The sequence below is a fragment of the Coloeus monedula genome, assembly GCF_965178545.1.
Source record: "Coloeus monedula genome assembly, chromosome: 3".
Classification (NCBI taxonomy): domain Eukaryota; kingdom Metazoa; phylum Chordata; class Aves; order Passeriformes; family Corvidae; genus Coloeus; species Coloeus monedula.
In genome coordinates, this window is record NC_138783.1 from 118,246,913 (window position 1) to 118,256,701 (window position 9,789).

The 9,789-nt window shown below is 53.1% G+C and overlaps 1 protein-coding gene across 1 annotated transcript; it reads right to left on the reverse strand.

Moving 5' to 3' along the window:
• Positions 1-907: 907 nt before the first annotated feature.
• On the reverse strand, positions 908-3,561 carry ATP5PO (ATP synthase peripheral stalk subunit OSCP). The gene is made up of 7 exons (XM_082279136.1): positions 3,485-3,561; positions 3,282-3,332; positions 2,847-2,957; positions 2,199-2,328; positions 1,974-2,086; positions 1,393-1,479; positions 908-1,089 (listed from the first exon to the last, which is right to left on the reverse strand). The coding sequence occupies exons 1-7, from the start codon at positions 3,512-3,514 to the stop codon at positions 976-978; spliced, it is 636 nt and encodes a 211-aa protein (XP_082135262.1). The 5' UTR covers positions 3,515-3,561; the 3' UTR covers positions 908-975.
• Between the last annotated feature and the right edge of the window lie 6,228 nt (positions 3,562-9,789).

The window sequence follows — 9,789 nt, forward strand, 5'->3', positions numbered from 1 at the left end:
GCTCGTGGCATCTCTCATCCTCTTCCCGTTCCAACTCCTGCTGCCCTCTCTCCTTTGCTTCCCAATGGGACACCTCTTGGGCTGTCACACGTTCTTCCCATTCCCACAGCTCTTGGTGCGCCTCACCGTGTTCTTCCCCAAGCCTCTCCTCTGGGCTGGAGCCCTGCAGGGCAGCTCCACCAAGAACAATTCCTCTTCCCATTGCAGGAGTCTCCTTTGGCATGGAAAAAAAGAATTCCTGCCTTCCCCTCTCAGGGCTGGATAAGTCCTCAAACTTCCTTCCTGTGCTCCCAGAGAGAGGAACGCTGGCCTAGGGACTCTCTGCTGTTGGATATTGGGAAGGGAGGAGGGGAACACTTGGTTGTTGCTGTACACAGAAGAAATGGGTGAACATCCAGTCCCAAACACTCATGTGGGTCGTGGAGTCATCAGGTTTGGAAGAGCCCTTCAGGATCACCCAGCAGCACCAGCAGCACCCCAAAGCCTGTCCCCAAGGGCCACATCCAGACTCCTCCTGAGCACTCCCAGAGACAGTGACTCCACCACTCCCTGGGCAGCTCATCCCAAGGCCTCACCACTCTTCCAGGGAATGTTTTTCCAATAACTATTCAGAACCTTCCCTGGTACAACTTCAGGCCATTTCCTGTCATCCTTTCCCTTGGACAGGGCAGTACAGACCGACCTGAGTTGTGGGAGCCTGGCAGACCCTCCAGAGCACTGACCCTGTTAATCAGCTCCCTCAGAGCTCTTTCCATGTCCTTCCCAGCTACTTCCCCCAGCAATCAGCAGGAACCACATTTTCAAGCTGTGCCATGAATGTTCAGCCACAGCTACAGAAACTCAGGGCAGCTTCAGCATCTTCCTCCCTCAGGGCTGTGCTTCCCCAACCAAAACACTCGGCACCGTCTCCACAAGAAGGAAGAATTTTATTGTTTCCACATGACAGGTTTCCCCGGGAATGAGCAGGACAGCTCTCTAGACAGTCTCTCTCATGATTTTGGTGAGTTTCTGGATCTTGGACCTTGTTGACATGTCCACATACTTCTCCCCAATATTGACAATCATGCCACCAAGGATTGATGGATCAGTCTAAGGAAGAAACAGTGAACAAAAGGTGGATTAGCAGAAGATTGTTACCACAGGATACAAGTTTTACACTAGCAAAAAAACCCCAGAGCTTTTCAAAGAGTCTTTTTTGAGATAACTTTGTGGCCATTGCATTCCAAAGTGACAATTTTAGGAATTAAAACATCATCATGTCTACAGGAAAACACAGAACTATGTAACAAAGCAACTGGATTCAATAAAATCTTTTGTTTTTATCAAAATCAGAGACACAGAAGGCCTTTACATAAACTTAGTGAAATCTATTTGCAAGTCAAAAATCCAGACCTTGGTCTCCAGCTTCAACACCTCTCCTTTAGATAAGAACCCGTTCAGAGCACTTTTCAGTTCAGTGAGGCTGGCCTCATCCAAGGGCTGAAAAAAAGCAACAGAAGAGAAGAACTTAAAAATATTCAAATGTTATAATGAGGACCCAAGTTTTCTCCTCAGGTCTCTTGGAAGACATACTTCCACCAGGAAGGCAGTGTTCTGGAACAGGGATAACCCAAGGACAGCACAGGAACAACAACCACTTTGTGCCCTCCTTATTTCATGGAACATTTTCCTGTTTGAAAGAACAGGGGCAGCTCCATGTGCAGGCCAGCCTGACTTCTGTCAGCCCCTGGGTTCACACACAGGGAGATAAAACGTGACCTGTGGAGCTGCAATGGAACGAACAGGTCTCATTTTGGAGATATCTGCTGGATATCAACCCCTGCTTTGCAGCAATTTGGAAAGCTTGGCAGAGGTGAGACACGCCCTCACTGCTCTCACAGCAAGTACTCCAATCACAGAGCGCAGCATTAACCGGGAGAGGTTTGTCTTTTGTCCCACTCCCTGCTGCCTTGATGCAGCGCTTCCCAGCCCACCTGCGCCGTGGTCACCGTGCACACCACTTCTCCTCGGAAGGCGCTCATGATCTTCCCGAAGGCAGAGACGATGCCCGGGGTGTAACGCAGGCGGCCGTTCTCAGCCAGCAGATCTGCAAAACAGCCACGCATCGAGGGCTTAAAGCACCACCAGAGGTGGGTCCGGGCAGCCAACAGCAATTCCAAAGCATGGCGCTGCTGGGATGCTCTCCTGAAGTCACTCACTCATCAAGTTGACAGTGATTGGGGACATCCTCTCTTTTGCCAGAGCGTCATTCACGGCTTTTTGTTTCACTGAGCTCTTGGTGTGAGGGTTCATCACCACACTGGCCAGCTTGGGGTCCTTCAGGAGGCTCTGGGGGAATACACAAGGATGGGACAAAGGCCAGGAGTTTTCCAGGCATTACTAAGCTCACCTGGAGCAGCCAGGGCAGGCAACACAGGTATTCCTGGAGTGAGAACAAAGAGCTCTGGAGCTGATGAGAGCTGAAATGGCAGCTCCAGGTATAAAATCAGGGAATGGTTTGGATTGGAAGGGACCTTAAACACTGGACGGACCTAGACCCACCCCCTACCATGGGCAGGGACACCTTCCCCTATCCCATGTTGCTCCAAGCCCCATCCAGCCTGGCCTTGAACACTTCCAGGGATCCAGGGGCAGCCCCAGCTGCTCTGAGCACCCTGTGCCAGGGCCTGCCCACCCTCCCAGGGAACAATTCCTTCCCAATATTCCATTTAAACACCAGGGCCACAGGCAGGCAGTACAGGTGCCAGTGGGTTGGGAGTCTCACAGGTTGCAGGAGCCCAGCCCCTCCCTACTGAGGGGCAGCAGGGAAGCCCACTTGCGGGAACCCTGGCTGTGGAACACCTTACCCACACCCGGGTCAGCTCCTTCTCCACCTGCTCCAGCTTCTTCTGCTTGCTGGCTGCCGAGTAGAGGGCGGTGGCATAGCGCCCTTCCAGCCCGTACACCTGGATGGGCGGCTGCAGGAGCAAGGGTGGGCGCTGAGCAGGGGATCCGGAGAGAGACCCCCTGCCCCTCGCCCTGGCCAGCCGGGAGACACCCCTGCACCCTGCTCACCGTGACCACCTCGGACACCCGCCTTGAGCCCCTCACAACCCCCCCGCCCTGGCACCTTGACCAGCCTCACCTTTGACCTCCTCGCCTTGACCGGCCTGGGGACCTCTTGACCTCCTCACAACCCCTCTCCGTCCTCCTCACCTTGACCAGCTTGCAGACCCCTCCCAACCTCCTCAAGACGCCCCCCCCTATCTTCACCAGCTTTGAGACCGCCCCTGCCCCCTCACCTTGACCAGCTTGGACAGCGGTCTCGCCGCCGTCGTACTCAGCTGCCGCACCTGGGGGGATAAGGGGGAGAATGGCGGGGTCAGTGCAGCCCCCGAGGATGGCGGGGAAGGGAAAAGTGCGAGACCCCTCGCGGGGCTGGAGGGCGGGGAACGGCGCTGCTCCCCCCCAAAGCCGCCCAGGCCCCGCCGCCCCTCAGTTTCACCTTCAAGGCGAGCCCGGCTGCCGCCGCCATCTTTCCCGGCCGCCCCTCAGGGTCACCGTGCACTGCGCAGGCGCGGCGGGGCCACGCCCAAATGCCCCGCGCCGTCACGGCCGCTCCTGCCGCGGGGCACGCTGGGAGTTGTAGTTCCGAGCGGCGGCGCCTTCCAGCCGCGCGCCCCCTGCCGGGCCATTGGGGGAGCGCAAATCCCGCGCCCGCCCCGGGGTCCCGGTGCCACCAGTGTCCTGCGGGGCCCCTGTGCCCACAATGTCCCGTGTCCCTGGTGTCCCTGCGGGGTCCCTGTGCCCACAATGTCCCGTGTCCCTGGTGTCCCTGCGGGGCCCCTGTGCCCACAATGTCCCGTGTCCCTGGTGTCCCTGCGGGGTCCCTGTGCCCACAATGTCCCGTGTCCCTGGTGTCCCTGCGGGGTCCCTGTGCCCACAATGTCCCGTGTCCCTGGTGTCCCTGCGGGGCCCCTGTGCCCACAATGTCCCGTGTCCCTGGTGTCCCTGCGGGGTCCCTGTGCCCACAATGTCCTGTGTCCCTGGTGTCCCTGTGGTGTCTCTGTGCCCTCAATGTCACTGTCAGTGTCCCTATCCCAATCCGCCCAGTGTTCCTGTCCCCACGGTGGCCCTGTGCCCTGGTGTCCTCCATGGACTTCCCCAGCATGGGTGCTTCCCATAGGATCAGTTCTTCAGGATCGAGCTGCTTCAGTGTGGGTCCTTTTCCATGGGGTCAGCCCTTCAGGAACTGCTCCAGCGGGGGCCCCCTTTCACATGGGATCCCAAGTCCTTCCAGAAAACCTCCTCCAGTGTGGGCTTCTCTCTCCACAGGGCCTCAGATCCCTGCCAGGAGATGCTCCACGGTGGAATTCCCATGGGATCACAGCTTCTTTTGTGCATCCCCTGCTCTGGTGTGGGCTCCTCCAGGGGCTGCAGGTGGATCTCAGCTCCCCCATGGACCTCCAGGGGCTGCACCTGCCTCAGCCCCGCCTGTCCCTCCATTCAGGAGAGCGAATGGAGCATCCCACGAGTTCTTCCTGACTCAAGATAACTGTGCTTTCCTCACAAAAACCTCCAAAACGCGGGATTTATTTCCTCCCCGTGGATAAACTACATCCCAAGCCCTCCCAAGGCAAAGGATTTTCCAGGTGGAGCAAGGCAGGCAGCTCTGTCCCTCTCTCTGGTGACCTTGAGCAGCTCGCTCAGGTCCCGCGGGTGCTGAATTATCTAGAATGCTTCATCTCTTCCTCTCCCTAATCCTTCCGTCTCTTTTTCTCCGCAGAGCTGGCACCGAGTCGGAGTCATTTATTGCCCGCATGGTGCCGGGCTCGGGCGGTGGCTGCCATGGAGATGCGGAGCCTGGCGGGGATGGATGGCTGCGGGAATTCTGCGGGGCGGGATCCAAGCGCTAGGTGCTGCTCTCGCTCCGGATTCCGAGCGCAGGGATCGTTTCAGGACGTCGGAACAGAGTTCGAGCGAGGCTCCTTAGGAAACGCGGTTCAGCGTCCCAGCAGGAATAAGGCAGTGTCTCCAAGAGGCTTTTTTTTTTTTTTTTTTTTTTTTTTTTTTTTTTTTTTTTTTGCTGTCGGGATTGAATTCCCTCCTCTCTCCCTGGCTGCGTTCGGGGTGACACTCCAAGGCACAAGGACAGGTTTGAGCCTGGCATAACTGAGACGCAGCTTGGCAGGCTGGGAGAGCTGGGATTCTTCAGCCTGGAGAGGAGAAAGATCCAGGGAGAGCTCAGAGCCCCTTGCAGGGCCTAAAGGGGCTCCAGGAGAGCTGCAGAGGGACTGGGGACAAGAGATGGAGGGCCAGGAGCCAGGGAATGGCTTCCCAGTGCCAGAGGGCAGGGCTGGATGGGAGATTGAGCAGGAATTGTTCCCTGGCAGGGTGGGCAGGCCCTGGCACAGGGTGCCCAGAGCAGCTGGGGCTGCCCCTGGATCCCTGGCAGTGCCCAAGGCCAGGCTGGACATTGGGGCTTGGAGCAGCCTGGGACAGTGGGAGGTGTCCCTGCCATGGCAGGGGTGGCACTGGGTGGGATTTAAGGTCCCTCCCAACCCAAACACTTCTGTGCTTTTCAATAACTTTAATAACCACACCGTGAGAAAAGCACATCCAAAATGTAGAAAAATCTTTGCTTTTCTTTAGTAAAAATCAGGTTTGGCTTTTTCCTTTTTTATTTTTGTGCTAATGTGCCTGCACTGACTTTTTCAAATGGATTTATTTCAAGTGTGGTTTCATATCCCAAATTATTTTAGTGTCATTCCAGAACGCTCTGTGATCTTGCAGCATTTTAAGACACAGAAAATCTGTCTTTTTGAGGCCAGGGAAATCACTGAGTGCTGAGGGCACTCTACTGAGCTGGGGACTGGCTCAAAGCCTGACACTGCTTTCAAGAATTAAAACCAGAGCACCTTTCACAGGTCAATTTTGAACAAATAAAATCCCCCAGATGATAATCAGGTTGTACCCTGATGCCTCACACTGGAAGGAAAATTTAAGCCTGGATAAAGCCTGTCTTTGTGTTTGGATTTCTGTCACAATACTGGACTCCTCCATTGTCATATGTGGGGGTTTTTAGGAGTTTTTTCCTCCTGCAAAGCAATTAAATCCCCCATATTGTTTTTCCCTCAGCCTTTGACATTTCCCTGTGTCCCTGGTTTCAGTTTGGTCACTTAATGAGCACCTGAACCTCTGCAAGGTCTGGAGAAACACCTGGGAGAGCATTCCCTTGTGGGTCTGCCCCTTTAGTGCTTGTAGGGTTGTGACCTTAAATAATTTTTTTCAGGTGTTCTAGAGCATCTTAAAATAATTTAGATTATTTTTTAAAGTCTGCTCTTTTTAGTCATGTGGGGATAGAAAAAACATCACTTTTTTTTCTCCTGCTGAGTCAGAGCACAACTGAAATCATGCAAAGTGAGTTTTATTTTCCTTTCTTCGAGAAACCTCCAGAAAGAAGATGACAATTCTCGGGCTGTGGCGGTGCTGGGGAGGTGTTTCCATCAGGGCCCAGCTTCAGGAGGTGTCATAAAACCTGGAGCAAGGCTTGCCCAACTCCACAAACAACTTTGTAGCACGTGGAGATGGAAAGAGGAGGTTTTTAACAACCCACCTGAGGTCCTCAAAGTGGGGAGAGTGCCACGAAACTCGCTGGGCTTACCACCAGCCCCTCCACCAGGCCAGATCTTTGAAAAGAAGCCCAAAACCCACCACCCAAATCTCTCTCATGATTAAACTGCCGAGCCCAGGATTTTAAGCAGCGCTGAAAACACCGAGTGCTTCTCTCTCTCACCTTGCAGCTCACCCCAAACCTGAGCTCTGTTATTCAGGAACTGCACCCAGCTGCTCCCCTCTGCCTGAGCCCAGGATTGGGCACCAGGGAGTCCCAGAGCAGCCAGGGTGGAGCTGGAAACAACTTCCTGATGAGTTCCTCTGGAAAAACTTTGGTGTTTACCAGCAGTGGAGGAGTTTTCCTCTCCTGGTGCTTCAGTTCATCCCTCAGAACGGGGCCCCAAAAAGCCGGGACTAAACTCACCCCCATCACAACCGTGGGCTTGCTCCTGCAGCTGCTGGAGGGAGGGAGGGTTTGGTGGGGATTTGTTGGGGTTTTTCCCTCTTTCCCAAGGGTTCCAGAGGCGCAGCTGGTGCTGAATCCCATCCAGGTAGGAGTTTTCCACACCTCTGTTCCACAAGCACTTCCGCTTGGGCTGGTAAATCAAGTGCTCCCTGGGGATGGAGTCTGTGCCCACCCTCTGAAGTCACCCTGCCCAGCCACGACCTGACTCATTTTCCCATTAAAAAAGAGGTTTTCACTCAGTGGCAAGGGACAGAAAACCTTTTTCCCCCCTCCAAACCGGAAAGAATGATTGTAAACCCATAAACGTGGTTAGGGGAATTCCAAACAGGGGCAATGTCAGAGTTGGGTGACTGAACTCTCTGCCCTCAGCATCACAACGCTTCCCTGGAAGCTCTTGATTTGCAAAATCAAGCACCTAAACCTACATTTTCCTGTCCTCCAAGGAAGGTTTCAGGTTAGTGTTGTTATATAGGAAAAAGATGAATCATTATTATTTTGTTGTGCATGTGATACTTCTGGGGAGCTCGTGGTGGCTTCGTTTATTTTCCATGCAGCTGCTGCAAAAGGGGGAGAAACCCATAACCAGGTTCTTGTAGACTCTAAAAAATAACCTAAATTATTTCAAGACACTCTAGAACACCCAAAAAAATTAAGGGAATAAACATTGATCTGCAAATCTTTGCCTAGGAAAGGTGATGTGGGCTCACTTGGACTGTGTTAGAGATTATTTGGTTTATTTATTTGTCTTCAGAGGTTGGCTGCGAAATATCAAAGGTAAAAAGAACTGTTTGGGGAAACTCTGAGGATAACAGCCATGGGGTAGGTGATAAGCAGAGCTGAGTGTCACCATCTCCCACCTTGGCAGGGGAGCAGTCAGGATGTGGCCCTGAGGCTCAGGAGATTTGGGATCTATTTTCAGCTTCGCTCTGGACCTGCTGATTGGCTTCTAATTATTCTGCACCTCAGTTCCCCCATCTGCAAAAAAAGCAAGATACCAGCATCCTGTATAAATAGCTCTCGGTTCTGTTGATGGAACACAGTTTATTAATAGCAGTGGTACCTTCTCACACGCGCTGCCGTGAAAAAATTCCTCGTAAATTCACAAGTGTCACTCAAATTACAGAAATGTGCAAGTGGCTCTGGAGGAAATAAAGCAGAGGAGGAGCACCAGGCCTGGTTAGATATCAGGGCTACAGGTTGTTCATTGCCACAAGAGGGAAGCCAACACTAATAAAATAACTTTATTTGTGCATTAGCCATGGTTACTGGGGAGGTTTTTACTATTTCAAGGCTGTTGTTTGTCCTCTTTCATCGTAGCAAACTTGCACTTGATCATATGTCAAAACACAAAGAACATTATTCCACATTCCCTTTGGTCAATGTCCTGTGAAATGAATTCCAGGGATTTGCCCGTTTGAATGGCAAATACATCAACCTGAAACAGAAAGTTGGGACAAAACAGAGCTGCTTGCTCTCGTAGTGAATTCTAAAAAAGGGCTCATCCAAAGAAGGGGAAGTTTGGCGGACGTGGGGCTTGAAAAACTGAAGATGGTGTTTCCCCTCATTTGGGTGAGCATGAGAAATTAAAGACTAATGTAGGACTCACAGACAGAGGTATTTTTAGGAGTTCTTACCCCACAGTAATGACAAATTCATTCAGGAGGTCTTCTGACTCTTGTTCACAACGTGCGTGAGCATCTTCTCTGCGGCTTCATTTATGATGGCAAAGCTGCTCTCAGTGCCTCTGCTGCAGACCTGGGGGATTTACAGGGCGCTTCCTCCTGCAGGGAGGTACCTGTGGAAGTCACCCTTGCTCGGGTCACACGTTGCAGGCATAACCCTGGCGGGTCAGGATTTGTTGTTCCATCTGCAGCCAACATCGTAACGTGCTCGGGCTTTGGGGAAAGGGCTGGAAAAGTGCTGGAAGCAAGTGCTTTGGCACACAGAAATTTTCATAATAATTCCTGTGAAACTGAACAAAAAGTCATCAACCGGATTCCTTTGGTGGATCTTTTCCTGGCTGTCTTCTGGATCGCTGCAAGATATGAGTATTTGAGAGTCGCTCTTCAGATTTCTGTAGAGCATTGAAATATTTTTTTCCCTCACAAAGCCCCCAGGAATGGGGCCCCAAACCCCTGGGAATGGGAACCGCAAAACCTCAGGAATGGGACCCCAAGATCCCCCAGGAACAGGAACCCCAAAACCCCCAGGAATGGGACCCAAAACTCCTCAGGATGGGAACCCCAAAACCCACAAGAATGAGAGCCCCAGACCCTCCCAAACTGGGACCCCCAGAATCCCCATCCCCTTCCTCATCCCAACGACCCCAAATCCAAGGGACGCCACCCCCAATCCCCCCACTCTAATAAGTTGGGATGAGGTGCCCAGGGAGTGCTGGAGTCACTGTCTCTGGGAGTGCTCAGGAGGAGTCTGGATGTGGCCCTTGGGGACAGGCTTTGGGGTGCTGCTGGTGCTGCTGGGGTGGCACTGGGTGATCCTGGAGGGCTCTGCCAGCCCCGGTGATTCTGGGATTCTGGGACTGCAGGCACAGAACACTGGTCAGAGATCGTAATTCCTGGTGTTTGGAAGTCAGGATTTTTGAGGAATGGCAGGAATGGGAAGCCAAAGCAGTGCAGAAAAGCACCTCTGGTGAGGTTTGCTGTGAAGACCCCGAGGGTGTTCCCTGCAAGTGCAGAGAGGGAATCAGGGCAAGGCTGGGAAAGTCACAG

What these genes read in the sequence shown, in the direction of transcription:
- ATP5PO (XM_082279136.1), bottom strand. Translation starts at nt 3,514, where the DNA reads ATGGCGGCGGCAGCCGGGCTCGCCTTGAAG. An exon ending in CAGCCGGGCTCGCCTTGAAG is followed by an intron (nt 3,333 to 3,484) that starts GTGAAACTGAGG and finishes TTATCCCCCCAG; the next exon opens with GTGCGGCAGCTGAGTACGAC. An exon ending in GCACGGTGACCACGGCGCAG is followed by an intron (nt 1,480 to 1,973) that starts GTGGGCTGGGAA and finishes GCTTTTTTTCAG; the next exon opens with CCCTTGGATGAGGCCAGCCT.